At 36.5% G+C, this 24,697-nt stretch overlaps 1 protein-coding gene across 4 annotated transcripts in view; it reads left to right on the top strand.

Annotated features, from left to right (window-relative positions):
* The window catches only part of Opcml (opioid binding protein/cell adhesion molecule like), a 524,845-nt gene that overhangs the window by 391,650 nt on the left and 108,498 nt on the right, over positions 1–24,697 (top strand). For all 4 annotated transcript variants that reach the window (XM_077797797.1, XM_077797795.1, XM_077797796.1 and 1 more), the window contains exon 3: positions 18,415–18,540. In XM_077797797.1, coding sequence (XP_077653923.1) covers positions 18,415–18,540 — 126 coding nt within the window. The remainder of the gene's footprint in view (positions 1–18,414; positions 18,541–24,697) is intronic.

Here is a 24,697-nt window from a genome sequence, read left to right as displayed (position 1 = left end):
AATAGGCTGGTGTTGTAACCCTATAACCATATTCAGTTCTTTAAAAAATCAAATAATTTGAAATTTTTAAGAAAGAAAAGATACTATGCAGTTTCTAGAGTTCTGGTGAGTACAGAGAACCTGGTTGGAATAAATCTCTTATATACAGAGAAAAGGAAGGATAAGTCTCTATGCAAAAATAAAAACATAAAATATTTATTCATCAAACCCTTCATTTTATTACCCAAATCTTCTGACTCTAGCTATGGAAATGAGACTTAGTTTTTGCTCTTTCTTCTTCATAATAAATGAAAAGATAACAATATTTTCTTTCCAAATCCCCCCACTTCACAACCCTATAATCAAGTTCAAGTGTAGTGACATTACTATTGCCTAACATCTGTCTACCTCTTTGATGTATCCGGAAGCTGCAAAGCTTGTACACAGTGGGTTATTAGGCTCCTGTGAAATTATAAAAGTCAACTGTTCCCTTTTTTCCGATAATATGTATGTGACAATTATCTGGAAATGTGAAGAACATAAAAATACAATGCTTAATGAAACAACTGAAGATATGATTAGAAGATGAATTAAATTAAGATGACTGAAAAGCTGCAAGACGCTGTAACTCCTGATGAGTGTGCCATGGACTCACTGGGATTGTAATTTGGGGTAATCCCTATAAAACCTGGATGGGACACTCTGTTTTCTACTCTAGGAAATGCTCCTGTCAGTTTCCCTGAGTGTAAGGAGATATCTAGGTGTATGAGATTCTCTTCTCCTGCTGGGGTGCTGACACAGTGTACACAATGCAGAGCACACTAATTTACAGAGGTGGTAAGGGAGGACCAGCCTTTCCTCCTTCACACACTCCTGGAGGTTGTGAAAGGCCAGTGAAGAGGCGTTTTTCTTTTTTCTTTTTTTCCAGAAAGCAGCCTCCTTTGCAGCTAAAAGAATTGAACTTGAGTCTACAGTGGTATCATAAATATCAATGGCTTTTTACCTGGCACACAGGTTAAACCTTATTAACCTGAAATATTTTCTGGGCTGGTGACACTAGAGCTTCTAATAACCTCTTAGTCGCCTGCATTTGTATTTAATGTATTTTAGACATTTTTGGCACAACTGATTTCCAAAAGGATTTTGTACATTATTTTTATTCTAAGCTGTCTAAAATATTATAGAACAATTATTTCTGGGAGTAGTATTTCACACAGTTAAAATTCCTGAATCTTTGGGACAAGATAAATGTTTAAAGACAGATTTGTATGTATCTTGCTTTTGCTTTTCTATGGAATAGGAGTGTCAATTCCTGATGGACAGGTGATGAGTAAGGACACTGGACCCCTCCTTGGTAAAGAGTGTGAATTATTCTTTTGGAAGCACCCAATGACATTGCAGTCTGGAGTACAGGGAATTCACTTTTTTTTTTTTTAACGTGCTTTAATTGCTTTTTTGCTGGGGCCAGGGATATTTATGGATGAGGAGATTGCCAAGTTATTTATTAGATGGAGTATCTAGGGATAGACTAATATAAATCACTTAGGCTGGTATTTAATATACCAGACACTCAGTAATTTAAAAAGCTTTAATAAAAATGCTAAAATATGAGACTTGTCTTTGGCCGTAATGAGACTCAGTTATCATGTTTTTATCAGTGATATTCAGTCACAGACCCCCCTCACCTTTTCCAGTATAAAAACATGCAAATGAAATCCTTATTTCCAGAATCTCCAGGTTTGTTAGAATTGAGGGAGGTTTTAAAGATTTGGAAAAAGACTGTGTAAGAATTACATATTTATTAAGTATTTGGGGACAAATGACTATTTTCTTTCTATTTATAAATCCAACGATGTTCATTCACTTTAGAAATCCTGTCCTCTGCTAGATTCTACATGATTGAAAAGGAAATAAAAAGGTGTGTGGGGTGTATAAGATTAGAGTTGGCCTATAGATGTGCTCTATCTTGTACATGATTCAGATCCCATTACTGCAAATGCCACACCCAACCCCAAGACTGAGTAAAAATTTCTTAAGTTTGAACCACTGGAATTTCTGGGAACCCAACATATAGCTTTTATTTTCTTTTATGATAATACTTAATTATCTATTTTTATAATTTTTTCTTATTGAAAGTATATACATTTCTGTCATCTTGTTTATAACTAGAATATTTTGAGAAAAACAATATCATCTTCCTACTACAAAACATTGCTCATGTTCCTGTAGTAATGGAAGAATGAGATGTCAGCTCCATGTCCTATCACTCTTCCCACAGTACCTGTAACTATGAGCAAGCTAACGGACAGATACCTCACTTCTTAAAGATATTCCAGTTCCCATCTGCCTCCCAAGATGAAGAGTTTCTCTGTGTGTTCCCAGATAATTTCTTCCTTCAAATTCCATCTCAGACATGGGCACATGATGATTGCAACTTGTGTGTGGGGATAAAGCATAATGAGATAATCTTGGAAGCACAGGGCCGTAAGAGAAGGTGGCATCTCCAGTAGGACACAAAGAGGGAAATTACTGGGAAAGGTGCCCCTTTTTCTTTTTTAAATTTATTTTTTTAGTTTTAGGTGGACAAATATCTTTTATTTTATTTTTATGTGGTGCTGAGAATCTAATCCAGTGCCTCACGCATGCTAGGCAAGCACGCTACCACTTGAGCCACATCCCCTGCCCATGTGCCCCTGATTCTTGATAGATAGTGCAAATGTCGGGCTGTCTCCTCAGGGTGGCCAGCTCAGTCATGACACCACCTGAGCCTCAAGTAATCAGAGCTCATCAGGGACTTGCAATCCATCCTTATCTTTGGAATGCTCTGGGGTGGACTGTGGTGGACATCAGGGCAGGAGTTGATCAAATACTACCAATCGCTAGCTACTAGGCCATCAATTGGATCAAGTCACAGAGGCTCAGAGAGTTTGGGTGAGTTTACTGTCTGTTGATGTGGATTTCAAAGCATGTGCTCAGCCCTGGATCAGACTGATTTCAGTGGTTCAATTCTTTTAGCCCAGGGATTGGTGTGGCATTCACACTAGTGTGATTTGAAGCATATACACGATAAAGTACATCTATAGACCAAGTCTAATGTTATACATCCACAAACACCTTTTTTCATTGAAATCATATAGAATCTAGAAAAGGACATTTTTAGACTAGGTACTAGGCAGGGTTCGAGGACAGACATATAAGGAGAGTTATGAAAATACCCCTTTCCTTCTAAAAATTTGAGACAGGGGCAATAGAAAAAGTAACATCAGAAAGTAATACACATGTAAGTCATATCAGAAAGCACCTGCAGACAGGCATTGTTGGGAGGGCAGGTAGGGGCATGGCATGGGAACATTTGGCCTAATTATTAGCTTCTGCAACCTTCTACTGCCATCTGTATGGACAGAAAAAAAACCTGAAGTATGGTAGAGCTGAGGCTGAAGACTGGAGGCTTCAGGGGATTTAGGGAGAGCTAGAGAGCTGGAGCTAACAAATTCTAGGACAGAAATGTCCCTTGGTGTTGTTTGGATAGTGTCCCTAAAAGCCTGTGTTATGAGGGCTTGGTCCCCAGCCTGTGGCACAGTTAGGAGGTGATGGGACTTTAAAGGACAAGACCTAGTGAGAGATTTTAGGTGACTTATGGTATGCCCCTGAAAGTGATATTGGGATGCCAGCCCTTCTTCTCACTCTGTTGCTTAATTTTTGCGTGGGTTGGACTGGGAATTAAACCAGAGGCACTTTACCACTGAGACACACCCCCAGCCCTTTTTTATTTTTTGAGACAAGGTCTCCCCCTAAATTGCTTAAGTCTCACTAATTTACTGAGGTCAGTCTTGAACTTGCAAAATTCCTGTCTTAGCCTCCTGAGCTCTTGGGATTACAGGTGTGCAGCACCACATCTGGAACTCTGTTGTTTTCTTTTTTTGGCAGGGGATGGGTACTGGGGACCGAACTTGGGGGAACTCAACCACTGAGCCACATCCCTACCTCCATTTTATGTCTTCTTTAGAGACAGGATTTCACTGAGTTGCTTAGTGCCTCACTTTTGCTGAGGCTGGCTTTGAACTCGCAATTCTCCTGCCTCAGCCTCTTGAGCTGCTGGGATTACAGTTGTGCACCACTGGGCCTGGCTACACTGTTGCTTTTAACTGCCATAAAGTGAGTGTGCTGCCTCCACCATGTTCTCCTGCCATGATATAGTGGGTTCCCACAAGTTCAAATGCACAGGGCCAACTAACCATTGGCCCAAACCTCAAAACTGTGAGCCAAAATTATCCTTTCATCTTTATAAACTGATTATCTCAAATATTTTGTTACAGAACCAGAAAGATGACTAGCACACTCCTTCTCCAACTTCTCACATTAATCATCCATGACCCAGGAGAGCAAAATCAGAGATTAAGGAACTAGAAGCAGATAATGGGAAGATGCAATATGTTCCTTGCTTTACTTCTTTTGATGTTGACATCTACTCCTTGAGGCAGGTCCTTCTAGTATTACCTGCTCTTCTAATCATCAGGGTGAGAGAAACTTTGGCTTCAAAGCCTGCAAGAATGCCTCAATACATACCACAGTGTGTCCACACTGGAGGTTGGCAAGCTAGGATGCCAAGGAAACTTGAGTCATCTTAGGCTGTGACCTGTGGAGGCTGAGACTGGGGACTTTACCATTGATCAGAACTGTGTAACCATTTCAACTTTATTTCTATCACACTGCATGATATTGGGAAACTTATTTAACCCTCACCGCCTCTGTTTCCTCATCCTTAAAACATGAAGTATTAAAACTGCTTCATGGAGCTTTCTGAAGGAGAAAATAAGTGAAGCATGGCAATCCCTTTGTGTGGTGCCTCCTGACACTTATTAAGTTCTCAATAAATGAGAGTTTCTGGCAAAAACAAAAATCTAGAAGTTGAATGAAGAGCATAGAATACTGACATTTACTATGTGCCAAGCACCATGATAAAACATTTAAAGTATTTTTATGTTCATTTACCCTTCTTTCTTCACAGTGACCCTCATAGTTACTTAAGGTCACTACCCTGTTCTATGGTTTGAGAAACAGAGATTAAAGCAGTTAAGTAACTCATTCAAGGTCATTCTATGAATAAGAGTGGGGGAGCTCAGATTGTGTTAATCAGAGATAGATATGACAATTTTAAAGAGGGAAGGTAGAGAAATAGAGAGGTCTGAAACAAGTTCCTGGGAAACCTGATATTCTGAGGGTCCCTGGTGTGAGGGAGAGATTTGGGTTAACAGAGGTCATGGGGCTTGGCTGCCACATCACAAATATTTGACAGAATTGGGACTGGAACCAAAGTGTTTCCTTTTCCACAAAAAGAGGTGGCAGAGTTGGGTGATCCCTAAGGTCTTTTTTTGACTTGAAACTTCTATGATGTAAATTAAACCCTATGATCCTAAATATGTGTGTGGCCAGAAGAACTCTCTAGGGCAATCACCACTCATGGGAGGATGGAACAAAAGTAGCTTCTCAGAGGGAGGGCATTTCCATGCCCCAGAAAGAGCAGAATGTGATGAAAATGACTCTTTTACTGCATGTGGTTTCTGATCTTGGTCAGCTGCTTGAATTGTGCAAATTAAAAAAAGGAAATGTGTATGTAAGTCTATAAATAACTTCTGCAAGAGTCACAGTGCAGACAGCCATTATAAATGAATTTGGTGAAGCATGAGTGATCTGTGATGTCACCTGGCCCCTCACATGTATTCATGTATCTGTAATTCAATAATTATTTATTCTCTTTTTTCTATCATTCCTTTCACCAAAATAGAACAAGAAGGAAAAAAATGCAATCAAAACAGAGCAGATCCGATCATCTCCTGCATAAAATTAAACTAGGACCTGTAGGGAGTGTGAATTCACAGAGTCTATAAAACCAAATATCATGGATCTGGTTTTGCTTCCAAGCATAAGGATGTGACCTCGTCAATTAGACCGAGTTCCAATTTGCTGGATACTCCCTGAGAGTTCATGCGTTCTGATAATTCTTCTTGCCTTAGTAATTAGGTTCAGCACACATTAATAGAGCACCTACCAGATACCAGTCATTGTGTCAAAACTCAAACAACTCTCCTTGATTCCAAGGATACTTGTTCTCGTGGGTGAGAGAAACATTGGAAACCACACACCAGTGTGAAAAGGTCTTTGACACTTAACACATATCCTTTCAATCTCCAAGCTTCATTAATTTTATCTCCAATTATGTCTTTTAAATTTGTGCCCATTTCTCTTGTTTTGATATTTGTCTAAACCACTACCATCTTATGCCTGGAAAACCTGCTGGCCATTTTCTCATCCACTTGCTACTCTATAGCCTGGTCAATTTCCAGTGAAAATGTCTCCTGCCCATGTCACTTGCTATCCCTGTCACCATCCTCAGCCATCAATACTATAACCATCATTGCCATCACCCTAGTCACTGTCACTGTCATCACTATCATCACCACTATCATCATCATCATCATCACCATCTTTAAATATTTTAATGGGTCTTCCACTTACTTTTATGATAAAGATTTAAAACCTAGTGCCTGTTCCAGGAACTATTACTTCTGGCATCTATCTGCATTTCCAGCATCAACATGCAGGATTTTTATTATTTTCAACCACAGTCATCCAAGTGGACTAAGCTCCATTGTCTGTACTAAGATTTTCCATAGGCTAATTCCTCTACCCAGGTCTTCCCAGAACAAACTCCTCACCACACTCACTGACCAGGACAAAACCCCTACTATGGGCTATCCTGAAGCCTTGTCCCACTATGTGGCACACATAAAGTAGCACTCTTACGTTGGCTGGCGTGATTATTTATTGGTGTTAGTGTTCCTCTAGACACTAAGCTTCACAATATTCATGCAGGACCTTACCTGTTTATTATTTTACCCCCAGGATAATTCGAAGCACATAAAAGGCACTTGGTAAATGCTCAGGAATAACTATAATCAAATCATTAGTGACTGTGGATTGGACTTATATTTATATGGAAATAACTGTTGGAAACTGGCTGTTCTATCAGTATAAGTCTTCAAGTATGAGTGGAAATTGGTAGGGTGGATGAGAGGGTAAGAAGGCCCATGAACAGCGAGCAGAGCATATGCAAAGTTCTAGGATTATCAATGTGTATTGGGTGTTTGGAGTATTGCCAAACAAGCTGACATGGGTTACCTTGGGAAAAGAATGGGAATCAGTACTGTTCAATTTTTGAGGTTTGGATCTAAAATGTCTTCAAAGGGCTCATTTGTTCAAGGGTTGATCCTCATTTGATAGTGCTCTTGGGAGGTGGCAAAACCTTTAGGAGGTGGGGCCTCATGGAAGGAAGTGAGGTTATTTAGAAACATGCCTCTGAAGGGAATATTGGGATTGCTCACCCTTTCTCTTACTTTTTGTTTTCTGCTATCATGAGGAAAACAGGCCTATTCTGAACTGTTTCATAATGTACTGTGCTACCATAGGGCAAAAGCAGTTGGGCTAAGGAGCCATGGACTGAAACCTCTAATACCTGGAGCCAAAGTATCTTCCTTTTAAGTTGTTTATTTCAGTTATTTTGTCAAGTTGTTTGTCTCTGTTACTGTCATAGCAATGGGAAGCTGATCAACACAAGTAATGAGAGATAAACAGTTATGCAGACATGTGTCACTATAACAAAATGTCTGAGGTAATTTACTTAGAAAGAGAAAAGCTTTATTTTTGCTCAGGTTTTTATAGTTCATGATCAATGGATCCCATTGCTTTTGGGCCTGTAGCAAGTTAGCAAAACAGATAGTGGTACAGGGCCGAGCAAAATCAATCATATCATGGCTGAAAAATGGAAAAATAGGAAAAGACCCAGATTATGGGGTATTCTTCGGGGGCATGCCACCAATGAGTCAGAGACCTCCTACTAGGCCCCATCTTCAGATGTTCCATTCCCATCACCAAAGTGCCATTCTTGGGAACGGGCCTTTAATAAAACATGAAACTCTGGGGGATACTTCAGATCTAAATGATATCAAGATTCAAGGTCAGCATCATGCAATGAATAATCGATAACTGATAAAAATGAATTCCGAGAACCCATAGGTACTAAATTGCCTTCCCTCCTTATAGTGTAAGTAGTACTGGTTCCATCTTTCAAGAGTTGTTGGGCTAGAACTGATTTTTTTTCATAATGATAGTAAGCCAATATAATTCACAAACCATAAAATTCACAGCAAGATCTGTATAATTCAGTGGCGTTTAGCATGTTCACAAAGGTATTCAACAATCACTATTACTTCTAGAATAGCTTCATCACCCCAACAAAAACATAAATCCACCCCAGTAGCAATCACTTCAAATTGGTCTCTATTTCTGCCAACTTTCAGACAAGAAGTAAAATCATTACATTTTTTTTTTTTTGCCTCTAAATTTTTGTGTTCTGGATATTCCATTTAAATGAAATAATACAATATATGTTCATTTTTAGAAAACATCTTTCACTACTTATAGTGCTTAAAAGGTTCATCCATATGGGAACACATATTAGCACTAATGTTCATTGCTATATAATATTTGATTATTTGGATGTACTCACCAGTTGATGGATATTTGGGTTCTTTAACATGTCTACTATAAATATTTATTTTCATATTTATATGAAAATTTGTGTACGAGATGTATTATACATTGGTGTTTTCATCTTGGAGGGTTAGATAACTGAGATTGAAATTTCTCAATCTTATGTTAACTCTAACATTTTGGGGAAGCACCCACTGTCTTCCAATGTTTCAACATATTACATTCATACCAAAAGTGTACAAGGGTTTCAAGTTTTTTCACACCCTTGCCAAAGATTTACATTATCTGTCTTTTTAGTTATAATCATCCTATGGGTATAAAGTGGAATCTTATCATAGTTTTAATTTGCATCTTGTAAAGTGAAGAATGATGCTAAATACCTTTTCAAATGAATACTACCCATTTTTAGTTCTTATATTTGAAAGATCAAACTTATTCTTTTTTTGGTTTGCAATTATCATGTTGGATATAAAAAACATTGCCTAATAAAAAAATCACAGATTTTTTTATACTGTTTTTTTCTCAAGTTTTAGTTCATAAATTTAGGTCCTTGATCAATTTTGAATTTATTATTTTTACATGTGGTGTGAAGTTGTGGTTCAAATGCATTCTTTTGCATGTGAATATCAAGTTGTCCAAGCAACTTGATTTTTTAAAAATTTTATCTTCTTCCCATTGAATTGTCTCACATCTTGTTTAAAGTGAATTGGCCATAAATGTAAGCCTGTATTTTTGGATTTTCATTTCTGTTCCCTTAAAGTACATGCCTACTCTTATGTTGATTTTTAATAATGAACATTTCCTATGAAAGTATTGAGGATTAAAGAAAATAAAGTATATATAGTGTCAATGCTGAGCTCAAAGAAATAAATGTGAGCTGTTTTTTGTTGCTACTGTAGGGGGTTATCCTCTTTCTTGCATAAGTAGCACACTTACAGATTTGGGCTTGTAATGCTGCTAGAAAATCAATTTAAGGAGTTTTAGACCAGAAGAAACCTGATAATTTACAATGTATTTCCCTCATTCTAGAACTCTGAAGACAAATAAATAAATAAACAACAAAACAAAAACACGGAAAACACACACCTATACATAGCACTAGTCAGATGGGTTAATGAATTTGATAAATCACACAGCTTTCTGGAAGAAAGAGGACTAGAACCCATTTCTCCTTACATGTCATGTAGTACTTCTCTGTACATTGCCATGCTATTTTATGTAACATATCACATAAGCCAGCCTAGCACAAATACCACAATTCCCAATTTATTCCTGCCTCTGGTTTAGGAAATAAACTCTCCTATTAAAATGCAGAAAGGTAACCCCACAAGAATAAAACGTTAGATCCTTAAAAGCCTTTACTGTATTATTTTTATAAATTAGCCTTAAATGTTTAAAACTGTAATGAAAAGCATTTCATATTTCTATTAGCCTTCACGTGGTCTCTTAATATTTTGTTATTCCCTGAGCATAATAATAACATTAAAGTGAAAACAATAATAATAGCTATTTAAGGCACTTTGAAACCATTATCTCTAATCTAATCTCTACATCCCTGTGAGGCAAATATTCATATGTCCATTTTACAGTCAAGGAAGCTGAAACTTAATAGCTCAAGTTACTTTTTCAAAAATCATGATGGAAATAGTTGGAAAAAATGGTGTTCAAACTTCAGCCTCTATGACTCAAAATCAAGAGACTCTTTTGCTTTTAAACTGTGCCATGCAGTCTTAAATAAAACATTCACGACTCAAATCCTATGTGTAGACAGAAGCAGGGTAGAGTATACATATTGGGAAAACTGTCCTTGTAAGATTTGTGTGGAACAGGACATGAGCAATCATTTCTAGTGGGCAGCAGGGCTTGGGTGAGAGCAGAACTCTGAAGCTCAGCTCAAAATAGGGCCCAACATTAGAATGAGGCAATGGCTCCTCATCTTGGCCAAACCTCACTTACTGTTAACAAAAAATCATCTCCCCAGAATTCTTGCTCGTGTCGGGGACTCTCTGTGGTAGAGAAAAGACATGCATTCACTAAGCACCTGTCATTTTAACATACATCAAGCCATCTCCCCATCAACAGGTGTCATGAACTTTACCTCACAGGAAATGAGTGAGATCAGAGGATTTCAGTTACACACAGGTGTCTGGTTAGTAAAGTCAATTCAGTACTAGAGTCAGCAGCTGAGTGCCCCAAGGCCAGTGTTCTGCTGCACTGTCACATCTCAACAGGGTTGGCACTGAGCCTTGGGACGGAACTGTGTCCCTACCTCCTGCTAAACTCACAGACTTCTAACTCTTTACCTTGTGTTATGCACCTCAGAGATATTATCAGGTTCATGTAAGATAATGAAGTAAAAATAATTTATTGTATGTGAAGGGTTACTTATTGCATTGGTAAGAATGATGGATGTCTGGCCTCATTGGATGGGCAAGGCTGGTGCCTGGAGAACTGGCCGTCACCTCTGCAGTCTGCCTTATGTCAATTTTGCTTCTATGCTCTCAGCTGAGGTGAGAAACAAGTTCCTGCTGAGCAGGACATTGTGGTGAAGCCTTGTACCCTGTTCCCTCTGGGAAAACATATAGGGAGAGCCAAGTGATTTCTCTACATGTGTGTGAGATGTGCCTGATGAATTTGATTAAGCTTTGTCGAAGAGGAGGACACCAGCAATTATTTTTTAACTACTGACTCAGTAGCCAGTATGTGTGTATGTGCTTGTGTGTGTGTATACACACATATAAAGATAATGAAATTTCTGTATAGTAATACACATGAATTATAAGGATAATATAATTATTATATGCTTACAATATAATTTGTAATATATATTATATTATAATTATATTATTAATACTCAATTATATAATATTATTTGTAGAATTAACATATTTGCAAAATTATTTGTATAATTATACAAATAATTATAATATTTGTATAATATACATATGTGTGTATAATTTATACATAAATTATATAAATATACATTACATGATTGCAATTATCGATTGTATTACATAATTAAAACATATATATATATAATATATAATATATATAATATATATAATTACATATATTATATATATTATATATATAATTTAATATCATTAATTAAGTTTATTTATTTATTATATTTAATTTAACTTACCATAAGGAAATCTTCTCTTTCCTGCTCCCCAAGCCATCCATAACATAAAAGGAACTGAGATTTAGAAAATATTCAGTTAGGCATAGATTAAGTCTTTTCTCTTATTCTAAATAGCATGAACAACATCAATAATGAGTATGTAAAAGAACAGTAACTGTTAACACTTATCCATGATACCTTATTAAATACTTATTTCTAGCTGCTGTACTAGTGTATTGTATACGGTGGCATTAGTTCTCTCAACAACTTGGAGAGAAGCCATGCACAGTGGTACATGCTTGTAATCTCAGCAGCTTGGGAGGCTGGAGCAGGAGGATTGGGAGTTCAAAGCCAGCTTCAGCAATTTATCAAGGCACTAAGCAACTCAGTGAGACCCTGTCTCTAAATAAAATACAAAAAAAAGGCATGGAGATGTGGCTCAGTGCTCAAGTGCCTCTGAGTTCAATCCTTGCTATTAAAAAAAAAAAAAAAAAAGAAAGAAAGAAAACTGGAGACATAAAAATTTTGTCCTTATTTTACAGATGAGAATTCAGGGGCTCTGTTAGATTAAGTAAAACCTATCCCAGATTATGCAGGTCTGTTGGGTTCCAGAATCTGGTACATGGCCTCTCTAATGCTTTTTCCATCTCACTATATCAACTGTGTACAGGGTGGGGACTCACTTGTGCAAAGTCACACAGTTCAATCCTCAATTAACTTTGCACACAAAAAATGATTTGCCTTCAGGAAAGTCTTTTCTAATTCAAGCTTGCTCTTATAAGTACATATTAATTTGCATTGCACAGTATACATACTAGATATTTATTTATTCAACAAAATTTTATTTTTATTATGCACTGACCATATTTATAAGTACTGGGACTATAAATGGCTTCTGCAGGCTTAAGTTTAGTGGGCCAGAGAAACAAGGAAAAAAAAGTCATAACAATGAATACAAAAGCACAAAGCATTATAAGTATTCTACAGAAAAATGGAAAGTTTAAACTGAGAATGTAGTAAGAAGACTTGATTTAGGTATGGCAGGCATGGTGGGGGGAGCTAGGACCATTATCAAAGATTTCTGAGAAAGGAACCTAAGTCCAGAAAAAAAAATCATGTAAGTAAATCATGTAAGAGCGCTGAGTATTTCCATCCTAGAGATTGACATTTGTCCTTCCTCTCCCTGAAACTCTTGATGTGGTACTTAATTAAAATCCTGTGCACACATACATTACACCTAGGGAAGGAAGGATGCTAGTACATGTCAGGAATTGGCTTATATAGTATAGTACAAGGATAAAGATAACAGACCTATCCTTGAAAAGGCTCACTTTTGAAGATAATGATATAATGAGAGCACGGATGAGAATGCCTTGGGAAGAGAAGGCAGAGCAACTAAGGCACTGTGAAGGAGCTAAGTACTGAAGTATCAGTGGTTCATAGGAAGTAGAAGTGGAGATGTGTTCTCCAAACAAAAGGAGTCGTGTATGTGAAGGCACAGAAAAGATCACTTGAGAATGGCTGTAAGGTCTCTATTAGCCCTGGAGACACCTGCCAGAGAAGGGCTAGCAGTTAGGCTTTGGCCAGACTGTAAAAGGTCTTATAAATCCTGCCAAGAAGTTTGTCCTTTACATGTTTACCAAAGAGCAGATGTGGAAGGTTTTAGGTAAAAACAAGACATTTACAGGTGTTAAGTGTGTGGGATTTGGCTTATAAGGTAGTGCTAGAAAATGATCACATTTTGGTAACATTCCAAACATGAGACAATTGTCTTTTCTACTCATTTTCAATCGATAGCAATGAGGTTGGAGAAGAAGGGTCAAGCTTGAGAATGTGTTTAGGGTACTTAAAGAGTCTTTGGACATACTATAAATAGAAAGAATGCATGCATATTTCATGGTGACCCAGACCCCAAGACACCTTCACAAATCTGCCTCTTTCCTTAAAATACTCGATATAATCTGGTAATGGATTGTCTGCCTATACATCTATCATCTATCTAAGATGACCACATTTGAAGTCCCATAGTAGTTAATTGAGCTGAATACATAGCCTGTGCAAACACACTGTTATAACCCATCACCCAGTAAAAAGATAATCAGAAGCCTACACTATCAACAGAAGAGCAAAATGTCTTCTTGTACAATAGGATCCTCTTGTTACAATCACTCCTTAGACTTTACATTTTCTTTCAGAATGCTTCTACAGCTTTGTGCTTTTGTATTCATTATTATGACTTTTTTCCCTCGTCTCTCAGGTCCACTACATGTTAGACTTTATAAATCACTTATAGTCCCCATACTTAAAACTATGGCTGACCCATAATAAAGATTTGTTGAATAAGTAAATGTCTAATATGTATGGTGTTATACAAATTACTGTGTATGTGTAAGAATATATATATATATATACACACACACACATATATACATATATATATACACACACACACACACACACAGAGACGTGTGTGTGTGTGTGTGTGTGTGTGTGTGTGTATTAAAGCCAAAAAGATGTTCCTGAAGGTAAATAACTTTTGGGGCATGATTTAAAAACACACTGTTATTTGTAATCCTTTAGTTAGGCTCCTCGGGTCCTAAGATTTCATTTTCTTTGAGTAATCTAGGCATTTCAAGTAAGATTGTTATTCATTCTGTGTTTATTTGTATATTTATAAGCACTAGCGTGATATATAGACTCATTTGCCACAGATGCTCATCTGCATTGAACGATGATCTCTTGCCAAAATATGGAGAATCATTTAAAGCCATCCTCAAGTGATCTTTTCTGCAAAAAGTTATCATGAAATCAAGAGTAGGTCTTAATAGTATTGCCAAGTTTGCTTCAGATTTAAATTAGCATTATTGAATACCTCCCTTGGCAAAAAAAATCACAGGGCCTTGGAGAAACAAGGATGGTTAAGAGGGATCCCTGTTGTCAATGGGGGTGAGTGGGGAAGCAGACTTGAATGAGAGGACTTTGTTTACTGTGGCAAGTGCTCTGAAAGAAGATGCTCTGGGATGACTAGGAAGCCAAGGGAACAATATGCAAAAGCGAATGAATATAAATATTGTGTTTGGGGGATTGAAAAGAGATTAAAACAAAAGACACTATAATATGTGCTCTGCCATTTATGAATTCTGTAATTGTGGACAATTTACTTAGTTCCCCTTGTGCCTCAGTTTCTTTATTTTAATGGAATATTTATTCAATTTCTATCCTAATTTTAAGTAATCTGTGAGATAATGCATGTGCAAGACAGTTTACAATCAGAGCTACCTACTAACATTGGTTGCTAAGAATACCATAATTGAAAATAAAAATAATTTCCTTCTTCCCAAAGCACTTTCTGAGAGCTGGGGGGATTGCTAGCTCAATGGTAAGAATACTTGTCTGGTATGCTCAAGACCCTGTGTTGGATCCTTAACACTGCATTAATAAAAATAAAAATAAACAAAGCCAAACCACTTTCTCCACTTGGCTACTCACACCTTTGAAATTACTTGTTCCTTTGATAAATGACAGATCATTATCCAGTTGCAGAAAAGGAGAGATAGGACTGTGGACTTAGTAGGACTGTCTGACTTGCCACTGGCAATCCCACTTCAGGAAACTTTCCTAATGGGTAACATTGACTGAGCTCCTGGAGAATGAGGAGATCATAATGAACATCTATGGAATTTCACAAAGATCTTTTCATCCATCCCTCAAACCATCCAATGAGATACAATGTCCATGGAAATAATGGCTCTGAGGTGAGGCATTGTGCTTGAGCACTGCATTCCGCAGCACCATGGCAGCAATGTATTAAATCGTGGTTCACCACCGTGACTGTACTTCCTCACTCTGTGTCTAGCTTCCTCCTGGAGAGTCTCTAGGGTCTACAAAAGGGACCTTCAGATGGCCTAGTACTTCCAGCTAAAGTAGACATTATTTTGAGAATATTTTGGAAGTTGCACTGAAGTTGTTGCTTTACAGAAGTGAAAAAAAAAAAGTATTGGCATTTCTAAGCCCAGAACTATTTTTTAACAAGTTAGAAAATACTGAAAAACAGGTAGAACCATTTTCTCAAGAGATTGCAGTGTAGTTAGAATGTACACTATTTTTTTCCCACTGTGTATTTCGGTAAAATATGTGCACTGAAATTTCAGGGCAATTCCTAATGCAGAAATAATACAAAATATGGCAGATTTATAAGCTAGGCAATTTTTATTTATTTGCTAATGTGGATTCCCTTAAGAGCTCAAATGTTCTGCTCATTACTTATGGCTTCTCCTTGAAAAGACTTACCTGTAAGGTCTCAGCAACATAAAACTTCAGGCTGCATAGTCGTCTGAATTGAGCATCAGCCATAATTCTCTTTTGTCACTGACTCAAGGTGGTTTATAATCTACTATTGCTTTACCTGTTTTATAATTAATAATTCATAATTAAAGTGCTGTACATACAAATCAACATGACTGTATGCCTTCTTTCTGTTATGTTTCCTTTTATTTTGAAGATCGGAAAGAAAATTGGAAAGAAAAGATTAGGTGTCTGAAATCTCCCATTCAAAATCTTAACTACCCTAGTTTTTGGAATTCTGCTCAATCTGCTCTTTGAATCTTTCATTCAAAGAGGAATTAAGCATGCAACCTTTCCAGCCTCTGTGCCAGACACTGAGGAAATAGAGATGTGTGTGATCGCTGCTTGACCTCCACCACTTGCTCTCCTGGGAAAGAGATAGGTATAAAACCATTGCCTGTAATGCCACAGGTTTGAACAAGATGCAGCTGAAGATATGGTTTTGGAATGTGAGAAGAGGTTAGGGAAAACAGCAGAGGGGAGGTGACATTTGAATACATCTTGAATGATACCTTTATAAGAAAAGAACCAAGAAAGGAGGAGGAGGAGCAACACTATGGAAGCACCTATGCTTTTCTCATATTGCAGGCAGAGTGAAGCTCTGCAGTGTGCTGTGTTAGAGGAAACTGTGCCTGGGGAGGAAGCTTGGCAGTGGATTTGGGGTTAGAGTGCCCAGCCCTTTGGTCATGCAGAGGAGATTGTCTATATCTGGTTGGTCATAGTGAGCTGTAGGAGTACAAAGGAGAGTAGTTTGGTTAGATTATTGCCTGGAAAGATCACTCTAGACTAGTAAGGAATAGATTAGAGGGATCCAAAACTGCAGAGACCAAATGGAAGATTTCAGATTGGAGGGTATTGCAGATGTCCTTGTGAAGATCAGTGAGAAACACAACCAGAACAATGGTGATGTGGAGTAAAAATTGAGAAGGAATCTAGGTTTTCTCCATAATGAGCTTTGAGTTGAATTGATAATCAAGGCTTGAGATAGGCAAGATAGGTAGTAACATAAGGGATTGTGTATGTTCTGCAGTGCTAAAGATACACAGAAATGGTGTTGGCCCATGAGTGGAAAATGATAGTTTTGAAAGATATTATTGTTGCTGTCATCATCATCATCATCACCACCATCATCATCATCATTATCATCATGATTGTCCTAGCAACTAACACTTATTGAGTGCTTCCTTTAAATCAGATACTCTACTATGTCATTAATTCATTTAAACCTCACAACTTTGTGAATTTAGTTGCTAGTGTCACCTGCAGTTCACAGGTGAGCACACCAAAGCTCAAAGAGGTAAAGGAAGATTACTTAGGAAGAAATACAGTAGATGAGGAGCTAAGCCAAGATTCAAATCTTGATGTAAATGGACCCAGAACCCTGGCCCTGACCACTAGAATACCATACCTTTAAAATACAATTCCTTACTTATGATGGTTATACTTAATATTTTTTAACTTTTGCATTAATAGGAAAACATTGTCACTCAGTAGAAATATTTCTTTGAATTTTGATTTTGGATATTTTCCCAGGTTAATGTTATACAGTATAAAACTCACTATGCTGGACAGTGGCAGTGAGCCAAGCTTCCAATCAGCCATATGATCACAAGGGGAAACCACCTATACTCCACAATGTACTGGGTTATTAAACTATGATATTTGGGAGGTTAAGTGTATTAAATGCATTTTAGACTTAGGATATTTTCAAGTTTCAATGTATTACTAGACATGACCCCATCCTAAGAGTGTCTGTACAATTTCATGTTGACCAAAGCAGCAGGGACATTAATGATTGTTGGTTGAGTCCAGGTAGAAAGCCAACTAACTCTGAAAGAGTCCGAGAAAATTTCACTGAGTGTTTAAGGGTGTGTTTTAAGAGTGGTTAGGAATTTTTAGGTTAAGCAACAAGAAGAAGAAAATTCCAGGATGGACTACTCTTGTACAAGTTCAAAAATTTTTGAAAAGATCTGGAATGCTTAGGAAATCTTAACTATCTCAGTGTGTTTGGTCTTTTTGGTAAGGGCTTTGAAAAGGTCTTTGGGGACTACTCATGGTTACTCACTTCAGCCATTGATTCCAATACAAGGAATGAGTATATGAATAGACTGGGCCCTTGGAAGACTTTGTATTTTTGCTTTGATTTTGCCTTAAGTCAACAGCAGTAATGTCCATGTCTTCAGTTCCTCTGTGCCCTCATCATCCACACAGAAGCCCCTGTCTCCTATTTCAACCTAATAAAATACTGAGCTTTGCCTTTCAGGAGAACACCGCAAATGCTGATGGTGGCCAAAATCTTAGTTAACCAAGCAACATAAAATTTTTTGTGAATGAGAACAATATTCATCATGAAAACGCATCTTTTAAGTGCAAAGAATAGTTCTCAGGTGTTTCTTCTCTTCTCTGTTTCTTTATAGTTCCTCCCCAGATCATGAACATATCCTCAGACATCACCGTGAATGAGGGAAGCAGTGTGACCTTGCTGTGTCTTGCTATTGGCAGACCAGAGCCAACTGTGACATGGAGACACCTATCAGTCAAGGGTAAGGTATTCATGTATGGAAAGCATTCAGAGTTAATGTATTGAAGTCTTGACTGTCACACACAACAGAACTCCAAGAATCAGAAAACAGCAATGTATCTGTAATACAACAATGTAAAAATCAAACAGGAACTTCTGTCAGCTGCTGAGTATTCCAGTCCAAAAGAATTTATAGAGGAAATTTACTGAATTATTTTCATAGCACTTTTTATAACATTAAAAGGTTTTTGTTTTCTAAACTATAAGGAACAAAGATTTATAAAAGTAAATTTCAGTAAAGATGTTAATTTTTTAATTGGAGGTAATATCTGCTTTCTTGCAGTAGGGTGGTAAGGTGATACATTGTCATTGGGAATGTTGGCATTATTGAGAATCCAAGAGGAAAGAGATTTCTTGCTTCAGAACTTTGTGAATATTAATCCAAAGCTACACTTGTCTTATCCGCACATAAACAGTCCACCTTGAGTAGAAAAGGACATTAGAAATAATATCAGAACTCTGCTGGGCACTCAAAAATTAGTATTAATACATAATTTATGATCATCTCAAATGTAGTGGGAAGGAACCAAAGGGGCATTGAGCCTTATCCTCTTGGAAGTTAAACTCACTCCAAATTGAACTTGAAAATATTGGCACAAATTCACGTGATATATTTGCATGACTATTAGAAACTATTATTATTCTAGGAATTGTAACAGAAATAAGTACTGTCTTAGACATTAGAAAATTCAATATGAAACTCAGTGAATAGAGATTAGGAAAATATGTGGAGTGTACCTTATGTGTAAAATTAAGATAGCTCTCAAATAAAACACAGGAGTAAATCTTAATAACCTTGAGAAAGACAAAGGTCTGCTATGATACAATAAACCCCAACACTGGGTAAAAATACTCTGTATTAATTTTCTGGGACTGCCCTAACAAAATATCAAAAAACTGTGTGACTTATAGAACAGAAATTCATTTCCTCACATTTCAGGAGGTTGTACATCCAAGATCAAGGTGCTGACAGGTTTGGCTCCTTTTTGATAGGTGAGAGGGAGAATCTCTTGTATGCTTTTTTCCCCCCTGACTTCTGGTGATTGATGTAAATCTTTGACATTTCTTGATGTTTAGTAGTATCATTTTGATCTCTCCCTTCATCTTTTCATGACATTCTTCCTGTGTTACATTTTCCCTTAAAGTAGGGAAACACTAATGGGGCAAGGGTAACACTGTATTAGGGCCCACACTAATGACCACATCTTAACTTGATTATCTCTGTAAATAATCTGTTTCCAACAAGATCGCATTCTGAGGTGCTGAAAATTAGAACTTCAAAGTGCTTTTTGAGGAGGATGCAATTCAACCCATAACAGACTTCATCAAAATTTAAAACATCAATAAGAATACTACATGGTTTCATTTACATGAAGTTCTAGAACAGGCAAAGCTAGCCTATAGATGGTATGCCAGTGGTTGCTTAGGGTAGGACTTTGGGGAGAATGAACAGAAAAGGGGTACAAAGAATTTTGGGAACTTTGGAAAAATTGTATATCTTGAATGAAATGGTGGTTACATTGGTATTGAAATTAGTTCAAACTACTGCAACCTTATGCTAAAAATAAGTGTGTTATACTGTGTGTAAATTAAATTTCAAGGCATTTTGAAAGATAAATATAGACACATAGGAAAAAAATGACGTGATTTTCTTTCCCTAATTTGGAACATCAATATCTCAATGGCACCAAATAAGGGACTGGATTTATCACTAGGAGCACTACTTAAGCATTGCTCTTTTCTTTCACAGAAACTCAGAACTTGTATTTCTTTCCCTGTCTTATTATTAGGGAAAGATAATGCTAATAAATCTAGTTAACAATCTTTATATAAAGACCTCAGGTATTGAAACCCAAAATGTCAATATTATAAAGAAATATTAACAATAATTTTAAAATATATGTGAAGGACATCACAAAGATCAATAGTATATGTTCCCAAAGAGAAGGGCACCAGGAGATTTTGTTGTAAAGTCAGGGAAAATTTTTGAATTAATCTATCCAAAAATTTTCTAACCATCAGAACACTTTTTATGTGTTTAGTAAAGTAAAATATATTTATAAATGCTTGGAGTATCAGAATGTACTTATTTGATCCTAAATATATAGTGCTCTAAGCCTAGAGATATTTTAAAAGGCATTTGGATTTAGTATAAGTCTTTCTAAGCAATTCTTTCTAATGGTATATTGGTACAATTTCCTTTTTAAAAGAAAGGAGATTCATTCAAATATTCCCAATCTATATATAATGTAATAGCTGCAATTTGGCCTCAAAAAAGCAGAGCAAAGTCTAAATTTAAAGAATCTTCTCCTTTTTAAATCTCAGGGTTCACTCTGAGGTGGCATTGTCTTGTCATCCAGGCCTTCACTTCCCTATCTGTCATTTCTACTATTGTCTTTCCCCTCCCTGCTTTCAATACCATTTAAACATTTCTACTCAAAGCATTGTTTCCAAAGTTTGAATAGATTAGGAACCTGGAGAGTTTGCAAATTTAAAATTTGCATCTACCAAGTAACTGCCAATATTTAAAAAAAATTCAGAAGAATGCTCCATCTACTTGGACATAGGGAGTTGTCTTAAAGGTTTAGAGGAACATCCAATAAAACTTGAACATCAAGCAGCACTTTTAGAAAAAGTTGCTGGTTAGTTCTGCATGGAAGAATAAGAAATAAAGGTTGCAATGACATTTCCTTTGAAATTTCAATAGGATTACATGTAAGCTGATTACTGGACAGCTGTATCCCAAAATGTTAATACATGGCTTAAATTTGTAGCTCTATAAAATAGGAATGAATAAATAACTTTCTTTTTCATTTAGGAAAAACTATTTTAATAGAACAATGACTAAATATTAAAAAGAATATTCATATTAATGGTTCAAAATAACTGTCTATGTATGTGCTACCAATTCATAGGAATTATAGGAAGAGGTAAAAATAAACCCATTATCACACTAGAGAATAATAATGGTAGCTTGGTGGGTCCAAAATCATGATGAAGGTCATAAATATAAAAAGTTGATAAATATAATGAAGAGAAAGTACAACTCAAAATATAGGGATATGATCTCAAAATGATAGGTGTTTGAAAAATGAAGGGGTTCGGGTAAGGGGCACTGGTAAATGTATAAAACTGAAGGGAGCTCTGGTTGCCAATTACCAGTTCTCATGGTGCCAGTATTTCCATCTCTGCCACTCTCCTGGAGCCTCTTTGAAGGGGCTTTGCTTTTCAGGTTTGTTTTCTCATAACAACAAAAACATCACCAACAAGTCTTTCTTACAAAAACAATGAAGAATCACAAGGATTCCAGATGTGGGTCTAAAAGCCTTCCAGCTTCTCTGATTTCTAGACTGAGAAGGCAGCTGGAAACCTCTGGACCACCTGTTTCCTTTGCAATATTTAAATATGCCAGGGTTCTCAGAAATGACCTTTCCAGGAGTGATGACATCTAACTCGCTTCTGAGGAAAGCTGGAAAGTTTACAGGATCATGATGAAATGTTATGAACATATTAAAAAAAAAAGTAGTCTATAAATATGTGTTTGGGTTTTTCTATTGACATGCAAACCACTGAGCAATTGATCATATATCTATTATTTTTCTTTAAATATAAAAAGCTATACTTAATTTTTTCAATAGTAGATAATGGCTTAATTAAAAACATATATTCATATGGATTTGCCATAGAACATGGCACTTAAAAGCCTTTCCACATCTAGAAACATGAACCAAATGACCCAAAGCTCAAGAAACAAGGGCAATGAGAAAATCACAGGCTGCTTTCTCTAAGGGATTTCCACAGGATAGGGTAGGCAGGTTTCAAATAGGGTAGGTGACTGGGTTAGCCAGTGGCCAGTGTGTCTGGAATTTATTGTGAATCTACCAAGTTTCAAGAATTATTTTCAGTTCTGTTTCTGAAGAAGAGGAGAAAGGGAGCCAGACCATCATGAGTTTCGGGCACAGGAGTAATGTGAAAACAAGAGTGCTGCCTGGGAGTGGTGGACTCCTCCATGGGAAGCTGCCACTGTTCCAAGACAGCAGCTTTCCCTCGAAGCCAGTGATCACTCTAATGCCTTATGCACCTGGCCCCATTTCCAATGGCATATTTGGGAAGGCCAGATGTTTGGGAAACATAATAAAGTCTTCTTTTCTTTCTTCCCTCCACTGAGATTTTAAGATGACAGCCATTCACCTGTGAGTGAGTTGCTCCTACAATCTACTCATACACAGTAATACCTCAGGGAGCAAGTGAGTGAATTATTTTGCAGAGGTGAATTTTCTAGGTAACTGAAGCTGATGCCTGTATGCATTGACTTGAGTCACTTTTAATGGAAGCACTTTAAAAATGAACCATGTTATTTTCTCTTTTCCTTCAGTCTAGTGAATGCTATCTAACCTCATCTTTATATTGTAATATTAACATTATACACATCAATTGTACCTCAGCATTTGGAGACTGGGATGACTAGAAATATAGCCATTAGAAATTGTTCTGTTTGGTATAGTTTCTCTATTTTTCATTTCTTCCCTCCAGTCAGATTATTAACACATTTTCTCCTATTATCCCAAGTTCGGAACACCTCTAAAAATGTAAATATGTTATATAATGTATAATTATACTATATGTTATATAATTATATTATAGTAATTATATTTTATAATATGTCTCATAATATAACACAATTATATTATATGTATTATATATTATGCATTATATAATGATATGTAATACAATACAATAATATCCAATTATATTATAAAATATATTAATTATGATCATATAAAATAATTATATAATAATATTAATCATGATTAATAATACAATTATATATGTATATATATATGTTCTAGATTATGATTTCCAACCTATTTTAATGCAACTTTGTCGATTTCATTGACATATTGGCAGAACTGAAAACTTGGGTCTTAATGTGTTGTTAATTCTTCCTGAAGTTAGTGTATCTACAGTTTTAAAATCACATTTCTTCTGATTATTTGCTTCTAATGTGCTATGATAAAGAATCCATGTAACTAAATTGATTAATCTTGGGTAAATCTAGTGGTGGGAGAGGACCTCTGAGGAAAGGGTATCATGACTGTGATGAATGGTTCTGATGATAGCTGTCTGGGAAGTAATGGCTGGCATTGTTTTAGATGTGTGAGGTTGCCAGAACACTTCCATAGTATCCTCCATAGTTCTGACCTGTTTGGCCAATTCTAACTTCTATTCTTCACCCTGACAAATGTTAAGGTTAAGAAATGTATTGATCCATGACTGTTTATACTATAGCTTTTATATATTTGTTACTGTACAAATTCCTGAGAAAAAGTCTTAAACAAATGGTCAAGTCCTTGTCAGTCCAAATAAAAGAAGCACTAACCTGCACATATTGTTAGGTGTCAGTCCCTTCAGATGGGTAGTGTTAGATCTAAGTTGAATACAGACTTCAAAGTCTTACAGACCTGAACCTGAAATCTAGGCTAAGTTATGAAGAAGTCGAGTGACTTTAGAAAAATTACTTCATCTCCATTATCTTCAATTCCTATAACTGTGACATGGAACTCTATGATGACTACATCAGATTTATTTTAGGGATGAAAATAGAAGACAAATAGAAAATACATAATAGTTTTTTAAATGCATTCCTCCTAAATTACAGTTGTGCCATGTTTGTCTTCCAATGCATTCTCTGAAACACTACTTATGATGGTATTATGATGAATGCTTCTACTGTGTGCCAAACACTCTTCTGTACACTTTATGTTTTAACTTCTTTAATGGCCCAGCAACCCTGAGAGAAAAGTGCTCATGTCTACTATTATTCTACTTCTGTCTTCCTGTCTTAATTCTTGGTACTCCTGGATTATTCATTCAGTGATTCAGTGTTTCGTTCCTCTGCCTAAAAGTCAGGAGTAATACATCTGTTTTATTTGTGACATCCACAATTGGAAACAACCCAAAAGTTATTCATTGGGTGAGTGGTTAAACAAGATATGGTACAAATATATCATGGTATACTATGGATCAATAAAAAGGAATGAACTGTTTAATATACTCAGCAACATGGATGAAATTGAAGGGCATTATTCTGAATAAAAAGAGTCCATATCAATTGAAAC

Source organism: Urocitellus parryii, chromosome 4, assembly GCF_045843805.1.
Source record: "Urocitellus parryii isolate mUroPar1 chromosome 4, mUroPar1.hap1, whole genome shotgun sequence".
NCBI classification, from domain to species: domain Eukaryota; kingdom Metazoa; phylum Chordata; class Mammalia; order Rodentia; family Sciuridae; genus Urocitellus; species Urocitellus parryii.
Note: the sequence above shows the minus strand (reverse complement) of the source record. Positions and strands in the feature narration are given on the sequence as shown.